This window comes from Piliocolobus tephrosceles, chromosome 16 (genome assembly GCF_002776525.5).
Source record: "Piliocolobus tephrosceles isolate RC106 chromosome 16, ASM277652v3, whole genome shotgun sequence".
NCBI classification, from domain to species: Eukaryota; Metazoa; Chordata; class Mammalia; order Primates; family Cercopithecidae; genus Piliocolobus; species Piliocolobus tephrosceles.
Genome location: NC_045449.1, coordinates 26,525,702 through 26,552,595, shown reverse-complemented (window position 1 = coordinate 26,552,595; position 26,894 = coordinate 26,525,702). Strand labels below are relative to the sequence as shown.

Below are 26,894 nucleotides of genomic sequence, written 5' to 3'. Positions count from 1 at the left end.
ACAAAGGTTCTGGATGAATAATTTTTACTACTACTTCAACACAAAACTTTACACTTAAGACAGGAGAACCCTAATTTACCATGATTCGTAACCTACCTAATAAGCCAAACAGTATTTCCAAACGACTAATCACATAGAGGTCAGGAGAGGTGGCTCTCGCCTGTAATCCCAGCACTTTGAGAGGCTGAGGCGGGCAGATCATGAGGTCAGGAGATGGAGACCATCCTGGCTAACATGGTGAAACCTCATCTCTACTTTTTAAATTTATTGACTTACTTTTATTTTTTTTGAGACGGAGTATTGCTCTGTCGCCCAGACTGGAGTGCAGTGGCACAATCTCAGCTCACTGCGAACTCCGCCTCCCGGGTTCACGCCATTCTCATGCCTCAGCCTCTTGAGTACTGGGACTACGGGTGGCCACCACCACGCCTGGCTAATTTTTTTTTTGTATTTTTAGTAGGGACGGGGTTTCATCGTGTTAGCCAGGATGGTCTCAATCTCCTGACCTTGTGATCCACCCGCCTTGGTCTCCCAAAGTGCTGGGATTACAGGTGTGAGCCACTGCGCCCAGCCAACCCTGTCTCTACTAAAACTACAAAAAATCAGCCAGGTGTGGTGGCATGTGCCTGTAGTCACAGCTACCCGGGAGGCTGAGGCAGAAGAATAGTTTGAACCCACAAGGCAGAGGTTGCAGTGAGCCGAAATCGCGCCACTGCACTCCTGCCTGGGTAACAGAGCAAGACTCCGTCTCAAAAAAAAAAAAAGAAGGAGAAGAATAATCATATAGAGCAAAACACAAGTGAATTAATCTAAAGCATGAGACCTAACCCTGCAAACCATTATTTTGATTGTAATGTTTTCTTACCAATAGTTTGAGTAGGTTTAACTGAACCAGGTTTGTTTTCCTGATGGAGACTCTCTGAATTTCTAGTGGCAAGAGGTTTGGCAATAGGAGCTGTAGATTTATCATTGGTCTCTCCTGTCCAACGAAGAGTGAACTGCAACGTAGGTCCCTGAGAAAATGTTTCAAATGGAGGCAGTCTCTAAAAAATAAAAAAACATGCAAAGACTGGAGACTCAGATAATGAATTCAAATAAATTGTAGAAATAAAAAAAAAATCATTGTAAGTCAATGTGGATTTGCCTTAATAGATTTGTCTTGAAAATCCAAATGCTGACTGAGATGGCTAGGCAAACAAAGTAAACGTATGGAGCAGACACCGTAGAACTTGAACTGGAGAGCACAGGCTACGTAAAAGAGGCGACCACTGATCAGCAACGGGTGAATTGTTGCCATGTGAAAACACTGGTCCAGCACAGCCAGATTTTCAGATTTTTCCAAAGAAGTCAGAAATTAAAGTTTTCATGGGAAAACTTCTCATTTATGTTGTTGCTAACCAGTTCAAAATGTCTTTTTTTTTGAGACGGAGTTTCACTCTTGTCGCCCAGGCTGGTGTGCAATTGGCATGGTCTCACCTCACTGCAACCTCTGCCTCCCAGGTTCAAGGGAATTCTCCTGTCTCAGCCTCCCAAGTAGCTGGGATTACAGGCGCCCGCCATCACACCCGGCTAATTTTGTGTGTGTGTTTTTAGTAGTGACAGGGTTTCACCATCTTGGTCAGGCTGGTTTTGAACTCCTGACCTCAGGTGATTCGCCCGCCTCGGCCTCCCAAAGTGCTGGGGTTACAGGCGTGAGCCACCGCGCCCAGCCTTGAAGTCTTAGAAACAAAATTGTGGTACCCAAAGCCCACCAGCATGTAACCTTTGCTGTTAGGTGACCAATTTACTTTTTTTTCTTATAAATTGAACAGCTTTTCAATTAGTAATTTTCTTTGACTTCTCTCAGTTTCACTGACAAAGACTGCCAGTGCTTCTCTTCTTTGATTTTAGGACACTGAGCTATTGAAAATAGCTAACTTTTAGCCATTTGACTGAATCACTCACCTATCCTCAAGAATTTACCTATTAAGCTGATGATCCCAAATTGGTTCTCCATTCTTATTCTTATACTTGAACTCTAAACTCTTATCTCCAACTGCTGTTTGGACATTGCCAATTGATCTCAGTGTCACCTTGAACTAAACCATGTTTAGAAGTGTATCCATTATCTTTTCTTCTAAAACACACTTTCCGGCCAGGCACGGTGGCTCAAGCCTGTAATCCCAGCACTTTGGGAGGCCGAGACGGGCAGATCACGAGGTCAGGAGATTGAGACCATCCTGACTAACCCGGTGAAACCCCGTCTCTACTAAAAAATACAAAAAACTAGCCAGGCGACGTGGCGGGCGCCTGTAGTCCCAGCTACTCGGGAGGCTGAGGCAGGAGAATGGCGTAAACCCGGGAGGCGGAGCTTGCAGTGAGCTGAGATCTGGCCACTGCACTCCAGCCTGGGCGACAAAGCGAGACTCCGTCTCAAAAAATAAATAAATAAATAAAATAAAAATAAAACATACTTTCCTTCTCACGTTATTTTTGTTCCTGTCATTATCATCCTACTAGTGACCCTAAGCTAAAAATCTTGGAATTATATTTGACTCCTATTCTTTCATTTCTCAGGTAATTACCATGTCCTTTTCGAAATGTCTAATCATTTCTTCCTCGTCCTTCAAGGATTACACACACAAAAAAACCTTTGTATAGATCAGTATTGCCTTACTACCAGAGTACCTCAATTGTTCTCCTTGCTTCTGATTTTTACTTTCCTATTCAAATATAGGAGAGATCAAATAATTTTCTCAAAGACTGCTTTCATGATATTCTCTTTATAAAACCTTCAATGAGCTTCAATTTATTTTACTGCCACAGAGGCCTAAACTCCTTCTATATCGTTATTACAAAGTAATCCTCTTAAAACTATTTAGACTAGAGGGCTGGGTGCAGTGGCTCACGCCTGTAATACCAGCACTTTGGGAGGCCGAGGCAGGCAATCACGAGGTCAGGAGTTCGAGACCATCCTGGACAACATGGTGAAACCCCGTCTCTACTAAAATACAAAAAATTAGCTGGGCATGGTGGCAGGCGCCTGTAATCCCAGCTACTCGGGAGACTGAGGCAGGAGAATTGCTTGAACTCAAGAGGTGGAGGTTGCAGTGAGCCAAAATCACGCCACTGTACTGTCCAGCCTGGCGACAGAGCAAGACTCTGTCTCAAAAAAAGAAAAGGCCAGACGCGGTGGCTCACACCTGTAGCACTTTGGGAGGCCAAGGAAGATGGATCACAAGGTCAGGAGTTCGAGACCAGCCTGGCCAATATGGCGAAACCGCATCTCTACTAAAAATACAAAACTCAGCCAGGCATGGTGGTGCGTGCCTGTAATCCCAGCTACTCAGGAGGCTGAGGCTGAAGAACTGCTTGAACCCAGGAGGCGGAGGTTGCAGTGAGCCGAGATCATGCCACTGCACTCCAGCCTAGGTGACAGAGTGAAACTATGTCTCAAAAAAAAAAAAAAAAACCCAAAACCAACAACAACAACAAAAAAAACCACCACCAACAAAACCCTTCATATATATAATCCTTATAGTCTCATGAATAAAAACATACTTTAAAACAAGAAATTTAAAATGAAAAAGATCATAAAGATAAATCCATGCAGAAAACCCAAACACTATAGATAAAAATTATTTGAAATCTTATCACCTAGAGTTAACCACTATTATAAATTTTAGAAAGAAGGGGGGGAAAAGTATATATATATATATATATATACACACACACATACACTTATGTAAAAATTTAATATGGAAATCTTGTCAAACTATCATTCTTTTTAATGGCCTTTTAGATTGAATGTGTTTCTGTTCCATTATTTTAAAAATGCTGAGAAAACCTGTTACCCCTATCTTTTGTTAACAAGTTACTACATTGTGACAAAAATATAAAATTTTAACTGTTAAAGACTATATATACAATTGTAACTTTATATATATTGCCATTCTGCCCTATAGTAAGACTGTATCAACCTTTTTTTTTTTTTTTCTGAGACAGAGTCTTGCTCTGTCTCCCAGGATAAAGTGAAGTGGCATAATCTCAGCTCACTGAAACCTCTGCCTCCTGGGTTCAAGTAATACACCTCCTAAGCCTCCCAAGTTGCTGGGACTATAAGCATCTGCCACCACGCTCGGCTAATTTTTGTGTTTTTGGTAGAGATGGGGTTTGACCATGTTGGCCAGGCTGGTGTCAAACTCATAACCTCAGGGGATCCATCCGCCTAGGCCTCCCAAAGTGCTGGGATTACAGGCATGAGCCACTGAGCCCAACCCCAACTTACTCTTACATCAAAATATTATTTGAGAGCATTTGTGTCCTCACATCCCTAAAACACTAGAAACTGTCAAACTTTTTAATCTGTGTCAAACTGTCAAAAGTAGTATCTCTGCATTTGCATGCCTTTGAACACTTAATAAGGTTGAGTATTGCTTTAAAAGTTTGCTGGCCATCTATATATATTTTCTAAGAACTGTGTGATAGTCCTTGACACATATTTCTTATTACACTGCGTATCTTTTTCTTGTTTTATAATTCACAATATTACGTATTCATAATATTAGCATTTTGTGCTACAAATATTTCCCCCATTCCATAATTTGTTTGTAACTTTACATTTTTTGCAATATAAAAATGACTAATTTTAACCAGGCAATTTTTACTTTATGCTTTCTTACTTTTAAATCATCCTTAGAAGGGTCTTCTTCACCGCAATATATTAACATTCACCTATTTTTTTTTCTATGCTTATGAATGTTCATTTTTACATGTTTATGAGCCTTCCGGAATGTATTAGGTCTAAGATTATTTCCAGATGACTGGAGAAGAGTTGTCACAATTAATGAACAGTTTGTCTTTCTCACAGAGCTATACCACTGCCTTTATCATAAACTACATTTCAAATATACATCAAACTATTTCAGGACTATGCCTGAATGATATGCTTGTCTATTCCTATGCTTATACCATAGGGCTTAACTTCTCTTAACTTTACGGTATATTCTACTGTATACTGTATATCATACTAAAACTGGTAAGTAAAAATTCTCAAAATATTTTTCTAAAATTTCCCTTAGTATTACTAAACACTTATCCTTCTAGATTAACTTGGAACTAATTTTATGGCTTAAAAAAAATCCTTATAAGATTTTGCATTGGATGGTACACTGACTTAACATATTTAGAAATAAAGGACATCATTATAGTTTTGAATCTACCTATTTAAGAAACGTATGGATTCCTCTTTATCTCTTAAAAGTTATTTTAAGTATGCTTAATCTAAATTCTGCAGACTTCTTAACAAATGTATTACTAGTCATCCCTTATTACCTGCCATTACAATAAATGGAATTTAAAATAGCCATTAACATTTATTGAGCACTTATTGTATGCCAGGCACTGTACTAAATATTTTATTATTTCATCTAATCCATCAATTCTATGTCTCATTTTACAGGTGAAAAAACTGAGACATGGATAAATAACTTGCCAAACGCCACATAGCTAGGAGCAGAGATTTGAATCAGGCAGTCTGGCTCTAAAGAATGATGCCTTCCGTGTGGCTGGGCGCAGTAGCTCACACCTGTAATCCCAGTGCTTTGGGAGGCCAAGGCAGGCGGATCACAAGGTCAGGAGTTCGAGACCAGCCTGGCCAACATGGTCAAACTCCGTCTCCACTAAAATACAAAAACTTTTCCAGGCGTGGTGGCAAGCGCCTGTAATCACAGCTACTCGGGAGGCTGAGACAGGAAAATCACTTGAACCCGGGAGGCAGAGGTCGCAGTGAGCCAAGACCATGCCACTGCACTCCAGCCTGAGCAACAGAGCAAGACTCTGCCTCAAAAAAAAAAAAAAAAAAGGATGATGCCTTCCATTAAATGCTCTGACCTAGATCATTTGATCATTTACTTGTGTTTTTTAAAGAATAAAAAACAAAGGACTTTACTTCCAACATGAATTAGCATTTGGGGAGGAAAATATCAATCAAAAATGGGAGTTCATAACTATAACGTGCTCAACCTTCTAAGTAGTCCATACCTTCCCATCAAGAATAGTCTCCCATGTTGCTCTTTTCTTGCTTATTGGACATTCTTCCATTTCCTGCATGGCTACTTCATATTCCCCATCTAAAAGCTGTAAGCGCCTGTTAGACAAACACATATACTTTAAAGTAACCTGTGTTATTACTATAAGTACACAAATTCTACATCTTTAGATTTATACTAAAAGCATTTATTAAATTTATAAACTAGCTTACATACCCAACAAGATTTAAAAATACAGCTACACTCCAGTCCTGATGAAAGCAATTTTAATGATGTACACTAAAATCTGTATTACTAGGGATTCATTACTGTAACTACTCAGATATAACTCAAAACACATAAAGTATAATATGCTTGAGGTCTCAAAACCTGGTACGTTGTCAACATTAAATATAAAGCATATGTACAGGCTTTATTTATTTATTTGAGATGGAGTCTTGGTCTGTTGCCCAGGCTGGAGTGCAGTAGTGCAATCTCCGCTCACCGCAAATCTCTGCTGCCCAGTTTGAGCAATTCTCCTGCCTCAGCTTCGCGAGTAGCTGGGATTACAGGCGCATGCCAACATGACTGGCTAATTTTTGTATTTTTAGCAGAGACGGGGTTTCACCATCTTGGCCAGGCTGGTCTTAAACTCCTGCCCTCGTGATCCACCCACCTCGGCCTCCCAAAGTGCTGGGATTACAGGCGTGAACCACCACGCCCGGCCCAAGCTTTATATTTTTAAAAATAGGAGAACAGTGTTACAATGGTTGTCTTAGGGAAACACTAAGAATTCTATTACTTTTAACTACTGTAATTGTTTGAACTAGAATCCTTTACTTTTATATGTGACCAGTAAACTGATGACTACAACAAATCTGGTAACTATAGAATTCTGGGGGCACCTGGCACATATAGGTGCTCAATAAATATTTCATGGAACACTAATTGAATCAAATAATTCAAATATATTCATACAGTATAGTTTTAAGGTGTGTGTACATACATGTCTATGTATAATTTATTTTTTCCATACTTTAAACACTAGTAACCACTACTACTCTAAACACCATTCTTCAACCATGCTCAGTAATTAACTGTATATATCAAGAATGTGGCTTCTCTTCATCACTCTTAGAGAAATTCTATTAGGTAAAAACAGCTGACATTTATTGAGTGTTCACTATGTGCCAGGCACTATTATAAAGATTTTACATGGTTCATTTAATCTTCCCAACAATGCTATGAACTACATACTATTATTCCATTGCCAGAAGAGAAAACTGAGGCAAGAAAAGGTTAAATAACTTGCCTTAAAATGAAACCATAAATAGCCAGAGCTAGCAAATGAATCCAGGTGTCTGTCTCTAAAGTCTCTTAAAACCAAATAATTGAGACTTAAGAATTTTTGTCTTTTCTCTATGCTGTACAACTTAAATTTAGTCAACTTCAAAAGTACATATCGGCAAAGCCATTCAACTATTTTAAAAACTAATTTATTCAAATAGGCAATAAATTCATATATTTCTAAATCAAAACGGAGCTTCCTTATGCTTTTACATAGATACATACTATTCCATTTTATGGATATACATTTGATAGTTACAATCCAATGCACTCTCCTATCTGTAATGTACGTGGAGACCTTTCCTCCAGTCTCATCAAGTGCTTTATCAAAAGTTTTTTGGTCTCTGTCAATCTGATAAGTGAAAACATGCATCTCAGTGTACTTGTAATTCAGATATTTTATCGTTTAAATTGTTTAAGAACCATATATATCTATTTTGGTAAACTTACTGTTTCCTTTGCCCATTCCTCTATTGGGCAGTGGTCTTTTAAAATTGGTATGACCTTTTTACATTCAAGAATGAGATATCTACCTATAAAACGAGTTGAAAATACTTTCTCCCTGTCTTGTCATTTCCATTTTGACTTTGGTTATGGTGGCTTTCTTGTTTTCTGAAGAAGTTTTGCATTTTTATTTTGTTCAACCTTGCATTCTTTTCCTATATGGCTTTTGAATTTTCGTTATTATTTCAAGGAATTAACTGGATTTTTTTTTTTAAGACAGTCTCGCTCTGTCACCCAGGCTAGAGTGCAGTGGCACAATCATAGATCACCAAAGCCTCAGACTCCTGGGCTCAAGCGATTCTCCCACCTTGGTCTTCCAAAGTACTAAGATTACAAGTGTGAGCCATTGTTCCCAGCCCTCTGTGAGATTTTAAAAACAATTTTTACATACCTAACATGCAGATTTTGGCTTAAAAACACTATTCTTCTATAAAGAATCATGCATAACTCCTTGAAGAAATCACAATTTCAGAGCAGAGGTAAGAAAAGGAGAAGGTAGGCCGGGTGTAGTGGCTCATGCCCGTAATCCCGACACTTTGGGAGGCTGAGGTGGGAGGATCACCTGAGGTAAGGAGTTCGAGACCAGCCTGACCAACATGGAGAAACCTCGTCTCTACTAGAAATACAAAATTAGCCAGGCATGGCGATGCATGCCTGTAATCCCAGCTACTCAGGAGGCTGAGGCCAGAGAATCGCTTGAACCTGGGAGGCAGAGCGGTGAGCTGAGATCGTGCCTTTGTACTCCAGCCTGGGAAACAAGAGCGAAACTCCATCTCAAAAAAAAAAAAAAAAGGAGAAGGAATTCTGGTATATCTTACTATTCTAGAAAATCAGGAAAAACCAGCAGCAAAAAAACAGGACACAGAAGCCTACTTAGAAGGGTTCCTCCTGACCAAATATGAGACAATTTGAGCATTAAAATAACAGTAGCAACAGATTAAAACTAGTTGAATAAAAATAAATTTGTTACTCCATACTGATTTTAAAATATCAAAGCTGGGAAAAGGAATGCTCTTTTTTTCAAATTTACATACAACTTTTCTTAATTTTTTTGTTTTTTTCATTTTAGGGACAGGGTCTTGCTATGTTGCCCAAGCTGGTCTCAAACAATCTTCCCGTGTTGGACTTATAAAGTGTTAGGGTTACAGGCGTCAGCCACTATGCTTGCCTGTTTATATATATATATATATTTTAGGGTTGGTCAAGTGAAGCAGTGGGAGCAGAGAAGGAACACTCTTCTTTACAGAAAAATGCAAACTAATAAATGTGGAAGAAATGTTAGAAAATTACCATTTCCCAACTGCCAAAGGAACAATTTTATTCAAGCAAAAATAAGCAATCGATGCTAAAACTATTAGGTGAAAGGCTATGGGAAGAAAATGGATATTTACTCAGCTTCATGTATTAGTGTAAGAATTATATATTAATTTATATAAAAGGGGAAAAAAGTACTGTTACGATGGAGAAATACTATGAACAGCATCTTAACCGAGTGATCAAACCTAATATTACCTTTGGCCTGTGATATATAAAGAACACATCACTCATTAGAATCCCTGCCAAAAATGTTTAACCTGAAGCTAATCATGAGGAAATCATCACAGAAGTTCAAATTGAGATACATTCTGCAAAACTACAGCCCTATACTGGGGGAAAAATGTCACAAAAGGTAGTGGGAAAGGGTAGGGGACTATTCCAAATTGAAGGAGACTGAAGAACTATGACAACTAGTTATAGAATCGGGGTGGGGACAGGACAAATTATAAACGACTTTATTGAGGTCAACTGGGGAGATAGTATTGTATTTGTATTTTAATTTTCCTCATAAGTGTATGGTGGTTATACCAGAAAATGTCTTTGTTCTTAGGAGCTACATGCAACAGAGTTTATAAATGAGAAATAAAGCAAAACCTGCAAACTGTTCAGCACAAAAATAAAATACATACTCACAAATAAATCAAATGTGGCAAAATGTTAATAATCTAGATGAAGGGTATGTGGATATTAAATAACTGTAGTATTCTTTCAACTTTCCTATAGGTTTGAATTTTTTTTTTTTTTTTTTTTTTTTGAGATGCAGTCTCGCTCTGTTGCCAGGCTGGAGTGCAGTGGTGTGATCTCAACTCACTGCAACCTCCACCTCCTGGATTCAAGTGATTCTCCTGCCTCAGCCTCCTGAGTAGGTGGGACTACAGGAGCGCACCACCACGCCGTTAATTTTTGTATTTTTAGTAGAGATGGGGCTTCACCATGTTGGCCAGGATGGTCTCGAACTCTTGACCTTGTGATCCGCCCGCCTCAGCCTCCCAAAGTGCCGGGATTATAGGCGTGAGCCACCACGCCCGGGTAAATATTTTCAAAATAAGCTGCTGGGTGGAAATTCTCCCAGTTTCTTCTTGGCACTTTTTCTTTAAAATAAAAGCATTACCTTTTTCTTACAAGAAGTGTGTTAATGTACGTGTCAGGTACAGTGAATAAAAAAGAAAACAGAACATACCCCATGCCTAAAATAGAACAATTAACAGCACTGATGAAGTCCAATGTGCCTCATTCTAACTGTTTCCCCCCACAGACATGATCCCTATTTTCTAGTACATTTATGGTTTTATTGTTTTCCATTCAAATCTTCGATCCACAATAAAATTTCTGACATTAAAAAGACACTGGGCTGGGCACAGAGGCTCACGCTTATAATCCCAGCACTTTGGGAGGCTGAGATGGGCAGATCACGAGGTCAGGAGATCGAGACCATCCTGGCTAACACATAGTGAAGCCCCGTCTCTACTAAAAATATGAAAAAATTAGCCAGGCGTGGTGGTGGGTGCCTGTAGTCCCAGCTACTTGGGAGGCCGAGGCGGGAGAATGGCGTGAACCCGGGAGGTGGAGCTTGCAGTGAGCCGAGATCGCACCACTGCACTCCAGCCTGGGTGACAGAGCGAGACTCCATCTCAAAAAAAGAAAAAAACAAAGACACTGCCGGTGGCTCACGCCTGTAATCCCAGCACTTTGAGATGCTGAGGCAGGTGGATGATCTGAGGGCAGGAGCTTGAGACCAGCCTGGCCAACATGGTGAAACCCCATCTCTACTAAAAATACAAAAATTAGCCAGGTGTGGTGGCGGGTGCCTGTAATCCCAGCTATTCGGGAGGCTGAGGCAAGTGAATCACTTGAACCGAGGAGAGAGAGGTTGCAGTGAGCCAAGATCACGCCACTGAACTCCAGGCTGGGTGACAAAGCGAGTGTCCGTCTCAAAAATAAATAAATAATAAACAACAGGAGGAATGGCCTAGTTACTTTTCCTGGTTCTTTGTCCTATACCTGACAACAACTGTTAACTACCAGCAAGCAGCCTGGTACAAGAAATGATGGCATAGGTTTCTTCCTCCAATCCTGAAAAACAAATGCTGGATTTGCTTCCTAGACATTCTTTCACTGGTGATATTTTCACTAAAATATTTCGTTTCCAAACAGAAACTGCATAAATTATTATAAGCCTGTTTCTTGCCATCCTGTACCAAATGCACAGAGGTACACAATGATTATACATGATTTTCTTTCTTTCTTTTTTCTTGAGACAGTCTTGCTGTGTCACCCAGGCTGAAGTGCAGTGGTGCGATCTTGGCTCACTGTAATCTCTGCCTTCTGGGTTCAAGCGATTCTCCTGCTTCAGCCTCTGGAGTAGCTGGGATTACAGACACACACCACTGTGCCTGGCTAATTTATGTATTTTTAGTAGAGACAGGGTTTCACCATCTTGGCCAGGCTGGTCTCAAACTCCTGACCTTGTGATCCACCCACCTCGGCCTCCCAAAGTGCTGGGATTTCAGGCGTGAGCCACCACACCTAGCCTTCTTTCTTTTTTTAAAAAAGATGGGGTCTTGCCTAGGCATGGTGGCTCACGCCTGTAATCCCAGCACTTTGGGAGGCCAAGGTAGACGGATCACGACGTCAGGAGACTGACACCATTCTAACACGGTGAAACCCCGTCTCTACTAAAAATACAAAAAAATCAGCTGGGCGTGGAGGTACGCACCTGTAGTCCCAGCTACTTGGGAGGCTGAGGCAGGAGAATTGCCCAAACCCAGGGGGCAGAGGGGTTGCAATGGGCAAGAAAAAAAAAAGATGGGATCTCACTTTGTCACTCAGGCCGGAGTACAGTGGCATGATCATAGCTCATTGCTGCCTTCAAATCCTGGGCTCAAACAATCCTCCCATCTTAAAGCCTCCTATGTAGCTGCACCTACAGGTGCATACCACCATGACCAGGTTCTCTTCCTTAATTTTTAATAAACACATAAACCCAAGATTTATGTAGGGCCCAGTCCATTTAAGACTCTTCTCAAATACTACCTCCTCTCAGAGACTATACTATCTCTAACAAATAGTAACCATTTATTCTCTATTTTTCTTCACAACATTCATCACTAAGTGACATTAGTTGATTTTTTGGGTGGTGGTCTGTTTCCTCCACCCAACTCCATGGAGTTAAGCTCCATGATGAAGACAGGGATTTTGCTGCCTTCTCAACATCTGGAACAGTGTCTCGCAAAGAGCAGACACTCAGAAAATATTCGCCAAATAAGTAAGCTTAACTGAGCTATCTATCCAAATAGTTCCTTAACAGTGTTTATTGTTTTCCATGAAACAGACAAAAATTCAGTGTTTGCAAATTTGTTTTCTCATCCATAAGAATAAAAAGAAACAAAAGCAATGAAATAATCAATATAAATAATTATATTCTGCGTCAGAATGAAAATATTTCCAGAACATTGTGGGAGCCTCACTTGTTCATCAACATTACCTGTTTTTATCAAATACTGTCATTTGTGCAACAAATGTCTTTTCCCCATCCTCACGATTTCGTTTTCTTCTGGCTGGAAGCTCTTCATTGACATCTAAATTTAACAAACATTTCTCATAAATCAAATATTAGAACAAAAACGTGTTATTTATGAGATATGGTCCCTTAAATAAAACATGCTATATTTATCCCAAATGAGGTACAAATTACACTACAGTTGCAATAATACAGACTATATGTTTTCCAATTTCGCATTTTTACTATATGTTCTTTTTAACACTCACAACATTAACCCCACATCTTTGCAAATGCTAATGTTTCTGTTGAGAATTATCTTTGCTAGGCAAATTCCTTCTCACTCATGGTAACTCTCCAAAAACTTCAAATACTTCAAGAGTCAAAGATTATTTCTTCCAAGGTAGTTCTCTGCTGAACTTCACATATACCTGTATTATGCCACTCATCATTTTGCTACAATGATTTATTTCATGTCTATTTCCCTACACTAGGTTGCGAGACTCTGGAGGATAGGATTGAATGTTTTAATCATCTTCAATTAAATTAGATCATCCCCAGCACCTATGTGTTTGTTGAATGAATACCTCAAAGATGAATTCATAATTGTTGGAAGAACAGAGGGATGGGTAGGGGGATAAATATGCAACAAGTATAAAAAAAAAGTTCATTGTTGAATCTAAGAGGTAAGTAGATAGGTGTTCACTATAAAACACTTCTCATTATCCTTTATGTTTGAAAATTTGCACAACAAAATACTGGGGTGGAAGTGAATTCACTGCTTGCTTTAAGACTCAGCACCATGACTATCATGAAGGAACACTGGTACAATCATTTTCAGTGACCATCTTAACCTCCAGTGATAAAATCAGTAAAAAAAATTACCAATATTTTCATTGGTTTCTCCATTAATCATTCCATTAAACTCTCTTCTTCCTGGACGAGTCACTCTAAATAGCAACGAGTAAGACTTCACCATATGGCTGTTACTAGGTTCAAATTCATTACTGGAAACTGCAAGGGACGGGAAATTTCCAGGTTTTGTTTGATTGAGGTCAGGATTCAAAGGCACCTGCTTTTTACCTGTGGGAACTTGCCTTATTGGACAACTTACATCCTGCAAAGGTAAAGATTATATTAAATTATATTTATTTGTACATAAGCAGTAAGAATTATAATAAAACTTCTAATCATAGCTATAGGAAACAATGGGAGATAGACCATGATCACCAAATGGAATGTTAAAATTCTAACCATAGTTCTAAAATTGTGAAGCAAAAATAAAAATTTGAAATACTTATATTCCAAAATATTAAAGCAATTGACGTTTTCTCCAACATAATGAAATTATAATGACACAGTATATCTAAATTTAGCTAACAGTGATCTCAAACAGTTGTATATTAGAAATACAGAATTAAAAGCATGCTACATATCTCTGGTAAGGCTTTTTTAACAACAACAGAAAAACCATGTCAAAATGTTAAACTCATGTACGTTTATCAAATCTCTTAAATATTCTATTTTAACATGACAATGACTAATAGGACCATTAGAAATAAAAATGACTGATAATCCCATGGTCAACAGCTACATTATTAAACAGTAAATCCATATAGTTAAAATATGTTGTTTAACAGAAAGGATCATCATCCTTGAAGAAAGAAAAACAAAACTGGTTTTATTTACCAGTGATCATATTCTGAGTAATATCCTGTTATTGTATGATTAGTTACACTGAAAATGCATACTAGAAAAACTGGATCAGAAGACCTTTATGACAGTATCTTACAGCAGCTACTTCTTTTAAAATAGACTACATACAGTCTAAACAATTTTCCATTTTATAAGACTATAAAGTGAAAATTTTGAAATCTCACCCACCCCCAAGTCTTACACTCTGGAGATGACTAATACTAGCAGTTGGCTGTGTATATTCTTCCAGGAAAATGTTTACCCCTGATACTTTTTTTGAACATAAGAATGACTGTATTTATATTCATATCTTATTCTAAGTAATGTATCTTGGATTTTCATACCATCACTTGTTGTAATGTGTATGGAGGTTAGGTAGGAGTAAGGAGTGATATTTCCCCCTTTTTTTTTTTGAGAGTCTCAAAAACAAAACAAAACAAAAAAAAACGCTGGAGTGCAGTGGTGCAAACTCGGCTCACTGCAAGCTCCACCTCTGGAATTCACACCATTCTCCTGCATCAGCCTCCCAAGTAGCTGGGACTACAGGTGCCCATCACCAAACCCAGCTAATTTTTTGTATTTTTAGCAGAGACCAGGTTTCACCGTGTTAGCCACTTGATCTCCTGACCTCGTGATCCACCCACCTTGGCCTGCTGGATGCTGGGATTACAGGTGTGAGCCACCACACCTGGCAAGGAGTGATATTTCCTAACTTTACATATATTTTTTTTTTTCTTGAGACAGTTTCACTCTGTCACGCAGGCTGGAGCTCACTGGTGCAATCATGGCTCACTGTAGCCTCGACTTACCAGGCTCAAGCAATCCTCCCGAGTAGCTGGGACTACAGGCACACGCCATCATGCCTAGCTCATTTTTGTATTTTTGGTAGAGACAAGGTTTTGCCATGTTGCCCAAGATGCTTGAACTCCTGGGTTCAAGCAATCTGCCCACTTCTACCTCCCAAAGTGCTGGGATTATAGGTATGAGCTACGGCAACCAGCCTTTACATAAACTTTTAAAAATAAAGTTCCACTGCTGCCTCCGAGGTGCCTTAGTCTACTCCCTCCCAATGTTTGAGGCCCTTATGGCCTATGGTCTTGGAAGAATATCAATACTGGGACCCTGGACCCAGACCAGTTCCCACTCCTCTTGAAACACTCGGGGACTTGAGGCAACTAAAGGTAGATCTGTTGGCTTTGATCTGTTGACCAGGAAACATCGTAACACTTGTTTCTATGGTGAAATAACTTCACCTTATAAAAATTTGAAGCAATGTATTAGTAAGTGAATGGCTAATAACACTGACAACAAAATGTCTTTGCCTGAGAGCAGGGTTAAAAAGGATAATCTTATGGAAAAAAACTCTCTCTTAACCCTTATCTAAAATATCAATGGGTACAAATAGCTAAGAAATACGCTAAGAGACTGAAATGGTAGAAAAGCAACTGAATTTATGCCAAATGCTAAAACACACTTTCTCCATTTCCAGACTCCTGTAAAAGAAAGTGTTGTACAGACACTTATTAAAAGACTAGAAAAACTACACAGATATGCGAGTTGGCAAAAGAGGTTATCAGTTTTATAATTAGGCCATCAACATATTTCTTAAGCTTTCAAAATTTAAAACTCAGCTTTAAAATACAATATATATGCAAAAAGATGTCCAATTAAGCAAATTATTCCATTTAATCTACCAATATCATTTTACTGACATTACCTTTCTTTTTTTGTGGCAAACTTTCACAAGCAGGACTTCCAAGGTAACAGAATTTTGTTCATTTTCTGAGTTTTGTGATGGCTTATCTAAATAGAAAATCAGCATTTTAAAATATATTTTAAAAATATATAAACACAGTATTCATTTTGTTAGTAAGTCAGGGAATTTAAAACAGATTTCCCATAAAACTTCTCAAAAGTTCACTCATTCTTTTTTCTTCAAACCAGTTCTAAACTTACAGCGAACTCTTTAAAAGCCTTTGTATATAGTCTAAATAAACCATTCACAAGACAAATATAGTTATTGTCCTATATGCTGTAATTTTTTTTCCATTAGATATAGGTTTTGCTCTGTTACCCAAGGTACAGCGCAGTGGCACAATCACAGCTTACTGCAATCACAAGCTCCTGGGATCAAGTGATCCTCACACGTCAGCACGTTAGCCTCCTAAGTACCTGGGATTACAGGCGTGAACCACCATGCCCAGGTTGTAAGTATAAAAAATATTCACGGCCGGGCGCGGTGGCTCAAGCCTGTAATCCCAGCACTTTGGGAGGCCGAGACGGGCGGATCACGAGGTCAGGAGATCGAGACCATCCTGGCTAACCCGGTGAAACTCCGTCTCTACTAAAAAAATACAAAAAACTAGCCGGGCGAGGTGGCGGGCGCCTGTAGTCCCAGCTACTCCGGAGGCTGAGGCAGGAGAATGGCGTAAACCTGGGAGGCGGAGCTTGCAGTGAGCTGAGATCCGGCCACTGCACTCCAGCCCGGGAGACAGAGCCAGACTCCGTCTCAAAAAAAAAAAAAAAAAAAATTCACTAGTCAGGCATAATGGCTCATGCCTGTAATCCCAACACTTTGGGAGGCCGAGGCAAGAATATCACTTGAGGCCAAGAGTTCAAGACTGGCCTGAGCAATACAGAGACCTTGTCTCTACAAAATGTCAACAAATTAGCTGGGTGTGATGGGTGGCATGTGCCTGTAGTCCTAGCTACTTCAGAGGCTAGGTGGAAGGATCTCTTGAGCCAAGGAGTTCGAGGCTGCAGTGAGCTATGACCCTGTGATTGACCTCTAGTCTGGGTGAAACAGTGAGATCCTGTCCCTAAAAAAACATCTATACATTTCTATTTTTTTAATATATACATACACACATACATATACACACACACACATATATTTCCTAATCCTTTTTTTTTTTTGAGACAGACTCGCTCTGTCACCCAGGCTGGAATGCAGTAGGGCGATCTTGGCTCACTGAAACCTCTGTCTCCCAGGTTAAAGTGATCCTCCCACCTCAGCCTCCTGAGCAGCTGTGACTACAGGCGCACACCACCACATCCAGCTGATTTTTTTAATTTTTAGTAGAGATGGTGTTTCACCATGTTGGCTAGGCTGGTCTTGAACTCCTGACCTCAAGTGATCCACCCGCCTTGGCCTCCCAAAGTGCTGGGATTAACAGGTGTGAGCCACCACACCTGGCCATATTTACTGAATATTTCTCATTTGAAGATTTAATATCTTTGTTTGTTTGTTTTTCAGACAAGGGTCTGGTTATGTTGCCCAGGCTGGTCTCAAACTTCTGGGCTCAAGTGATCCTCCCATTTTAGCCTCCTAAGTAGCTGAGACTACAGGCACATGCAACTGGGCCGGCTTGAAGATTGAACATTTATGATGATACACTGCTAGTCAAATGTAATTCTGACAAATACAGTTAAAGCTTCTTGGCAGAAAGCATAAATGAAAATAGTTGCAGGAGGGCTGGGTGTGGTGGCTCATACCTGTAATCCCAGGTGGCCGAGGTGGGCGAATCACTTGAGGCCAGGAGTTTGAGACCAGACTGGCCAACATATTGAAATGAAATCCTGTCTCTATTAAACATATAAAAATTAGGGCTTGGGTTCGGTGGCTCATGCCTATTGTAATTCCAGCACTTTGGCAGGCCGAAGCGTGCAAATCACCTGAGGTTGGGAGTTCAAGAGATCAGCCTGACCAACGTGGAGAAACCCCATCTCTACTAAAAATACAAAAAATTAGCCGGGCATGGTGGTGCATGCCTGTAATACCAGCTACTCTGGAGACTGAGGCAAGAGAATTTTTTTTTTTTTTTTTGAGATGGAGTCTCGCTCTGTCGCCCAGGCTGGAGTGCAGTGGTGCAATCTGGGCTCACTACAAGCTCCGCCTACTGGGTTCACACCATTCTCCTGCCTCAGCCTCCCGAGTAGCTGGGACTACAGGCGTCTGCCACCGCACCCGGCTGGTTTTTTTTTTGTATTTTTAGTAAAGACGGGGTTTCACCATGTTAGCCAGGATGGTCTCGATCTCCTGACCTCGTGATCCACCCGTCTTGGCCTCCCAAAGTGCTGGGATTATAGGCGTGAGCCACCGCGCCCGGCTGAGGCAAGAGAATTGCTTGAACCCGGGAGGTGGAGGTTGTGGTGAGCTGAGATCATGCCATTGCACTCCAGCCTGGGCAAAAGAAGTGAAACTCTGTCTCAGAAAAAAAAAAAATTAGCTAGTGTGGTGGCACCCGCCTATAATCCCAGATACTTGGGAGGCTGAGGCACGAGAATCACTTGAACCTGGAGGCAGAGGCTGCAGTGATCTGAGATCAAACCACCGCACTCCAGCCTGAGTGACAGAGGCATTATTTTCTGGAAATAGAGATATTAACAGAGTTCACTATCTTATTTATATCAATATCAAGAAAAACAAAAACAAAGTAAAACTGAGCAATCTTTGAACTTTATATATTTTGTCATGTAGATAGGAAAAAGTCTTAATCTGACTACTTTCCAAAAATTTCAGTGATGGATAAACTATGTGTTCTACATAGGTCCCTGAGAACAAAGGGCTAATGAATGTATAAAATTAAATTAAAATTATAAGCTTCTGAAGAATTAAAGTCTAGACATGTCAGAAGCACCACAGAAAACAAAATACGATGACTAGAAATAAGGACTATAAGCAGACCATTACAAATAATTGAAGGAAATCAAAAACAGTAATGCTACCCAGGTTACTTCTATATAAAAAATAGACCACCAGATCTAAAGTAAAAACTAGAAATTACATTAGCTGCTAATACAAATATGAGATTTCAAATTTCTTACACAAAAACCCTAAGGCCAGTCTCAGTGGCTCACACTCATAATCCCAGCACTTTGGGAGACTGAGGTGAGAGAATCACTTGAGCCCAGGAGTTTGAGACCAGCCTGGGAAATGTAGTGAGATTCCATCTTAACAAAAAAAATGGTTTTAATTAGCCAGGCATGGTGGGGACGCTTGTAGTTCCAGCTGCTCAGGAGGCTGAGGCAGGAGGATCACTTGAGCCCAGGAGTTGATCACACCACTGCACTCCAGCCTGGGCGACATGAGCAAAACCCTGTTTCAAAAAAAAAAAAAAACCACAAAACCCAAAGAGTCATTTAAAAATGGTTATATTAGAGCAGTTTGACAATTGGCAAGGTTGTCTTTTGTCTTTTTCAGACAGGGTCTCACTCTGTCAGTCAGACTGGAGTACAATGGTGTGATCTTGGCTCACTGCAGCCTCAACCTCCAAGATTCAAACAATCCTCCCACCTCAGCCCCCTGAGTAGCTGAGACTACAGAACAGCTAGGACTATAGGCATGTGCCACTGTGCCCAGTTAATCTTTTTTTACTTCTTATAGATAGGTTCTCCCTATGTTGCCCAGGCAAGCCTCAAGCAATTCTTCTATCTCAGCCTCCCAAGGTGTTGACATTATAGCTGTGAGCCACCATGCCCAGCCTAATATTTGGGATTTTTTGGAAACAGGGTCTCACTCTGTTGCCCAGCCTGGAGCAGAGTTGTGCAATCATAGCTCACTGTAACCTTGAATTCCTGAGCTTACGCAACTCTGCCACCTTGGACTTCCAAGTACCTAGAACTACAGGACATACCACTATACCTGGCTAATTTTTGTACAGATGGGGTCTGTGTTGCCCAGGCTGGTCTTGAACTCCTGGCCTCAAGTCATCTTCCTGCCTCAGCCTCCCAAAATGCTGAGATTACAGACATGAGTCACCATGCCAGGCCTCATTTTCAATCTTTGTTTCTTACTAAACAATACCAAGACAACTAAACTAGCATGTTTCTAATAATGGTTTTATTCCACTGCATAATAATAAAAAGATATACAGTATACACAGACTTATGATAGATAAGCTGATAAGTATTTTTCCCTTTTTTTCTTTTTCTTTTTTCCTGGAGATACAGTCTGGCTCTGTCACCCAGGCTGGAGTACAGTGACGCAATCTCGGCTCACCGCAACCTCCGAGTCCCAAGTTCAAGAGATTGCCTAAGTCTCCCAAGTAGCTGGGACTACAGGCGCCCACCACCACACCCAGCTAATTTTTGTATTTTTAGTAGAGATGGGGTGTCACCATATTGGTCAGGCTTGTCTTGAACTCCTGACCTCATGATACACCCGCCTCAGCCTCCCAAAATGCTGGTATTACAGGCGTGAGCCACCACACCCGGCTGTATATTTCCATTTTTAAAACAACTCTAGGCCGGGCGCGGTGGCTCACGTCTGTAATCCCAGCACTTTGGGAGGCTGAGGCAGGCAGATCACGAGGTCAGGAAATTGAGACCATCCTGACTAACACGGTGAAATCCCGTCTCTACTAAAAATACAAAAAATTAGCCGGGAGTGGTGGTGGGCGCCTGTAGTCCCAGCTACTCGAGAGGCTGAGGCAGGAGAATGGTGTGAACCCGGGAGGTGGAGCTTGCAGTGAGTCCAGACCGTGCCACTGCACTCCAGTCTGGGCGACAGAGCAAGACTCTGTCTCAAAAAAAATAAAAAACAAAACAGGCCGGGCGCGGTGGCTCAAGCCTGTAATCCCAGCACTTTGGGAGGCCGAGACGGGCAGATCGCAAGGTCAGGATATCGAGACCATCCTGGCTAACATGGTGAAACCCCGTCTCTACTAAAAAAATACAAAAAAAAATCTAGCCGGGCGAGATGGCGTGCGCCTGTAGTCCCAGCTACTCAGGAGGCTGAGGCAGGAGAATGGCGGGAACCCGGGAGGCGGAGCTTGCAGTTGAGCTGAGATCCGGCCACTGCACTCCAGCCTGGGTGACAGAGCCAGACTCCGTCTCAACAACAACAACAAAAAAAAAACAAAAAAAAAACAAAGCAAAAAAAACAACTCTAATTCTTTCCAGGATGCTTTGAGCTTTTACTGGAGTAATATACTACGTAATTTCCTTTGAATAATATCTAAAATATTAATATACGCCATTGGTAATAGAGGTTACTTCAGTTGTTTTACTGTTTTTTTAAAACACGACGCAATACCATTAATTCAAAATCTTTGTGCATAAAAGGTTCTACTGAGGAGATTCTTTACCTATTGAAGTTCTAAGACAATTTGTTAAAATCTTCATCATCAGCCAGGCGTGGTGGCCCGCACCCCCTTGGGAGGCCAAGACAGGTGGATCACGAGGTCAGGAGTTCAAGACCAGCCTGGTCAGCATGGTGAGACCCTGTCTCTACTAAAAATATAAAAAATGAGCCGGGCATGGGGCATGTGCCTGTAATCGCAGCTACTCGCGAGGCTGAGGCAGGAGAATCGCTTGAACCCAGGAGGTGGAGGTTGCAGTGAGCCGAGATGACACCATTGCACTCCAGCCTGGGCAACAGAGTAAGACTCTGTCCCTCCCGAAAAAAAAAATTTCATAATTAGCCTTTATAATTTAAAGTTCAAAAACATCAGAATCAACATCTTTTTTCCATTAAACATAATTTTATAAATTTACTCTCAGAAGCCCCACTTTTTTTTACATTCACAAAGGTATCTTGCTATTAAAATGCCACTTATTTACTTTTAAGTACATACCATTTTTGTGGAAGAAACCAGTAAATGTAAGCTGCAAATGAGCTGACAAGCTAAAAAAAAAAAAAAAAAAAAAAAAAAGGAAAATATTTTATCATTTTAATGCTCTATAGTAAAATAACCTAGACTTTAAAATATAACATTGAAATCAAAGTTACTTCAGCTCATTTATAAATATTTGTACTCAACTGTTATTCAGGCCCATGACTCTATGCTTTCCCTGAAATATGACATCCAAAAGTGTGTCTATACACCTAACAAAACATAATCATCAAAAAACCGCTCACAACTCACAAAAAAATAAAACTACAAAAACACCAAAACACCAAGAGCAAGGCAGAAAAAATCAGACTACCAAGTTAGAGGCCAGATAATTTACTGTGTTTTAGTGTTCCACCTATAAAATGACAGCAGGTATGCCTTCCCACCTTTAAAAAAGGAATTTTGGAGGGTTTTTGGAATTCTTTTTGTTTTGTTTTAATGAAGTTTTAGTCAATGACTTCATCAAAGGTAAATTTTGAAAAGGGTAGCTAAATCTACGCAAAAAAATTTGAATATTCTGAAGCTATGGAAATTCAACCTTCCCAATAAAAATGATATAGAACCATTACTTTACACTTCAAATAGCAATGAAATACACAATTACAAATCTGATATAGATGTATAATTTACTGTTTCAATATATCATTTTCACTGTTAGTTTTAGAAGCTATGGAAAAAAGAAAGCATGAACTAGAACTAGTGCTCCTTCTATTTTCACAAATATTAACAACAGAAAAAACTATAAGGATGGGATAAAATAAACAGAAGCATCCATAAGCTTTTGAAGTACCTTTAAACTGCAAAACAGAATATAGTTGTTGATCAGGAGACATTCATAAGTTTCCTGAGCATAGTTTCCATAGTGTGACTTGTACAGACACCAGATTAGGCAGGGTTATACAGAACAGATGGTGGGGAAATGAAAGCAGTACTGATCTCTTATTTAAGGCATTTACTAATGGGCACTAAAGACTAGTAAAGAGCATATATATATATATATATATATATATTTTTTAAATGATGGTGACAATCTAGGCATTTTTGTAATCACATGGGAACAGTTACAGAAAGACACTGCGGCAAGAGAGTACTAAGGAGCAAGTAATAGCCAGGCGTGGTGGCTCAAGCCTGTAATCCCAGCACTTTGGGAGGCTGAGACGGGCGGATCACGAGGTCAGGAGATCGAGACCATCCTGGCTAACACGGTGAAACCCCGTCTCTACTAAAAAATACAAAAATCTAGCCGGGCGAGGTGGCGGGCGCCTGTGGTCCCAGCTACTTGGGAGGCTGAGGCAGGAGAATGGCGTGAACCCGGGAGGCGGAGCTTGCAGTGAGCTGAGATCCGGCCACTGCACTCCAGCCTGGGTGACAGAGAGCGAGACTCCGTCTCAAAAAAAAAAAAAAAAAAAAAAGGAGCAAGTAATGACTGGAAATAAGGACATATTATGAAGAGGTTAGCCTTGTAAATTTGACCAGGACTTCTCTTTCTTTTTTTTGAGATGAAGTTTCCCTCTTCTCGCTCAGGTTGGAGTGCAATGGCGCAATCTCAGCTCACTGCAACCTCTGCCTCCCGAGTTCAAGTGATTCTCCTGCCTCAGCCTCCCAAGTAGCTGGGATTACAGGCGTGAGCTACTAAGCCCGGCTGGACTCCTCTTTTTCTAAGATAGAGAAATAAGAGGCAAGTAAGTAAGACATTTCCATGGAAGATGGGGGCTATCTCCATCTACTTAGTGAAATAGGCCATGAAACGGTCTGCTAAAAAAACTACAGGGTGGGCTGGGCACAGTGGCTCACATCTGTAATCCCGGCACTCTGGGAGGCTGAGGCAGGGGATTACCAGCTCAGGAGTTCGAGGCCAGCCTGGCCAGTATGGTGAAACCCCGTCTCTACTAAAAATACAAAAAATTAGCTGGGCGTGGTGACACTGGCTGTAGTCTCAACTACTCGGGAGGCTGAGGCAAGAGAATCGCTTGAACCTGGGAGGCAGAGATTACAGTGAGCCGAGACTGCGCCATTGCACTCTAGCTTGGGCGACGGGGAGACTCTGTCTCAAAAACAAAACAAAAAAACTCTACAGAGTTGGGGTTTTAAAGGGCATTTCTAGAACAGCAGTATAGAAAGTATGCTGGGGACCGGGTGCAGTGGCTCACAATTGTAATCCTAGCATTTTGGGAGGCCAAGGCAGGAGGATCACAAGGTCAGAAGATCAAGACCATCCTGGCTAACACGGTGAAACCCAATCTCTACTAAAAATACAAATATTAGCAGGCATGGTGGCATGCACCCATAACCCCAGCTACTCGGGAGGCTGAGGCAGGAGAATCACTTGAGTTCAGGAGGCAGAGGTTGCAGTGAGCCGAGACTGCATCACTGCACTCCAGCCTGGGCAACAGAGCAAGACTCCATCTCAAAATAAACCCAAAAACAAAAAACACAAACGAACAAACAAGAAAAAGTATGCTATCAGTAGAGGACAAAATTATTATGGAAGAGTAGAACTATAAGGGTCCAAGCAGAGTTAGAAAACACAGGGCTGGCGCCTAGGGCCATACCACCCTGAACGTGCTGAATCTCGGAAGCTAAGCAGGGTTGGGCCTGGCTGGTACTTAGATGGGAGAAAGCAAAAATATGAAGTTAAAAACTGAGAACGGCCGGGCGCGGTGGCTCATGCCTATAATCCTAGCACTTTGGGAGGCCGAGGCGGGTGGATCATGAGATCAGGAGTTCAAGACCAGCTTGGCCAAGATGGTGAAACCCCGTCTCTACTAAAAATACAAAAAAAAATTAGGCGGGCACAGTGGCAGGAGCCTGTAATCCCAGGTACTCTAGAGGCTGAGGCAGGAGAATCGCCTGAACTCAGAGTGAGGAGGTAGCAGTGAGCCCAGATCGCGCCATTGCACTCCAGCCTGGGCGACAGAGTGAGACACTGTCTCAAAAAACAAAACAAAACAAAAGTATCAGCCAGGCATGGTGACTCATGCCTGTAATCCTAGTACTTTGGGAGATGAGGCGGGTGGATCACGAGGTCTGGAGACCAAGACCATACTGGCTAACACGGTGAAACCCCGCTTGTACTAAAAATACAAAATTAGCGTAGTCCCAGGTACTTGGGAGGCTGAGGCAGGAGAATCGTTTGAACCCAGAAGGTGAGGGTTGCAGTGAGCCGACACTGCACCACTGCACTCCAGCCTGGGCAACAGAGCGAGACTCTGTCTCAAAAAAAAAAAAAAAAATTGTATACAATGGGAGTCTTAAAAGCCTATTCTGTATAAACAATTCATATATTATAAACATTTTTACATGAATCAGGTAATTTCTACATGCCATTTTACTAAAAAGCATTATCCTAGAAAAAGTTCCATAAATACTACCTTACACAGCAGAATTAGCTAAAATCCAAAACACAAGTGAAAGAGGAACTACAATTCTCACATTAGAAGATAATCCATTAGTTACAACAAATCTATCCTACTCTTCATTGCGTCAATTAAACCTACATACTAAGACCAGATTAACTTTCTTAAGAATCTATCATTTTTTAAAAAATCTATTATTCCTTTCTGCACATCTACTGAGACCCCAAATACCAAATCTTTGGTCTAACTGCTGAAATGGTTCCCATTTCTTGTTCTATGAAAGCCTTACATATAAAGATAGAATAGAATTTATATGAGTCAGAAAATCCAAGTTTGAATTCTGGTGCCACTCATTCGCTGTGGTCTATTATCTATAAAATGAGGATATTTTCTCTCACAAAGAGTGTGAGGCTTCAGACTTTGTTTTTTGCTTTCAGACAGGGTCTCACTGTGTCACCCAGATTGGTGTGCAGTGGCACAATATAGGCTCACTGCAACCTCCAACTTCCAGGCTCAAACAATCCTCCCACCTCAGTCTCCAAGAGTAGCTGGGACTACAGGCATGCACCATCACGCCTGGCTAATTTTTGCATGTTTGTGGAGTTCGGGTTATGCATATTGCCCAGGCTGGTCTCAAACTCCTGAGATCAAGAGATCCACCTGCCTCAGCCTCCCAAAGTGCTGAGATTACAAGTGTGAGTCACTGTGCGCCTGGCCTGTTTAGGGTTTTTTTTTTTTTTTTTTTTAAGGTTTTAATTCAATTAATTTTTTTTTCTTTTAGAGACAGGGTCTCACTATGTTGCCCAGGTTGGTAATGAACTCCTGGGCACAAGTGATCATCCCACCTCAGCCTCCCAAAGTGCCGCGATTATAGGCATGAGCCACTGTGCCACCCAGTCAGGCTTGCAGAAAGTAATAAAGTAACCAGCAAAATACTCTCTCCCTCTTCTAAAAAGACCCTAAACCCAACCAATCAAGAGCTAAATGACCACTTTATCCCTTTACAAGCACTCCTATTTACCACTTTTTAGTCACTATTTTTCCATACACATCTTTTTATTAGTGTCTCTAGCATCTAGCAGTGTCTTACAGAAAGTCACCCAACAAATTTTTTTTTCATAAGATAATGTCCTAGAGGCCGGGCGTGGTGGCTCAAGCCTGTAATCCCAGCACTTTGGGAGGCCGAGACGGGCGGATCACGAGGTCAGGAGATCAAGACCATCCTGGCTAACACGGTGAAACCCCGTCTCTACTAAAAAATACAAAAAACTAGCCGGGCGCGGTGGCGGGCGCCTGTAGTCCCAGCTACTCGGGAGGCTGAGGCAGGAGAATGGCGTAAACCCGGGAGGCGGAGCTTGCAGTGAGCTGAGATCCGGCCACTGCACTCCAGCCTGGGCCACAGAGCAAGACTTCGTCTCAAAAAAAAAAAAAAAAAAAAAAAAAAAAAGATAATGTCCTAGAGTAATACAAATTAAAAGGTCCGGAATCAAGGCCCATTACATTGCAGTACTATTAGTATTATTTACATTATTTTTCTAAGAAGTGTGAGGGT

The 26,894-nt window shown here is 40.9% G+C and overlaps 1 protein-coding gene across 2 annotated transcripts in view; it reads right to left on the bottom strand.

Annotated features, from left to right (window-relative positions):
* SUZ12 (SUZ12 polycomb repressive complex 2 subunit) overlaps positions 1-26,894 on the bottom strand; it is a 64,753-nt gene that overhangs the window by 11,873 nt on the left and 25,986 nt on the right. For both annotated transcript variants that reach the window (XM_023182897.3, XM_023182898.3), the window contains 6 exons: positions 21,948-21,997; positions 16,088-16,173; positions 13,561-13,792; positions 12,661-12,754; positions 6,022-6,127; positions 866-1,043 (listed from right to left, as the gene is read on the bottom strand). In XM_023182897.3, coding sequence (XP_023038665.1) covers positions 866-1,043; positions 6,022-6,127; positions 12,661-12,754; positions 13,561-13,792; positions 16,088-16,173; positions 21,948-21,997 — 746 coding nt within the window. The remainder of the gene's footprint in view (positions 1-865; positions 1,044-6,021; positions 6,128-12,660; positions 12,755-13,560; positions 13,793-16,087; positions 16,174-21,947; positions 21,998-26,894) is intronic.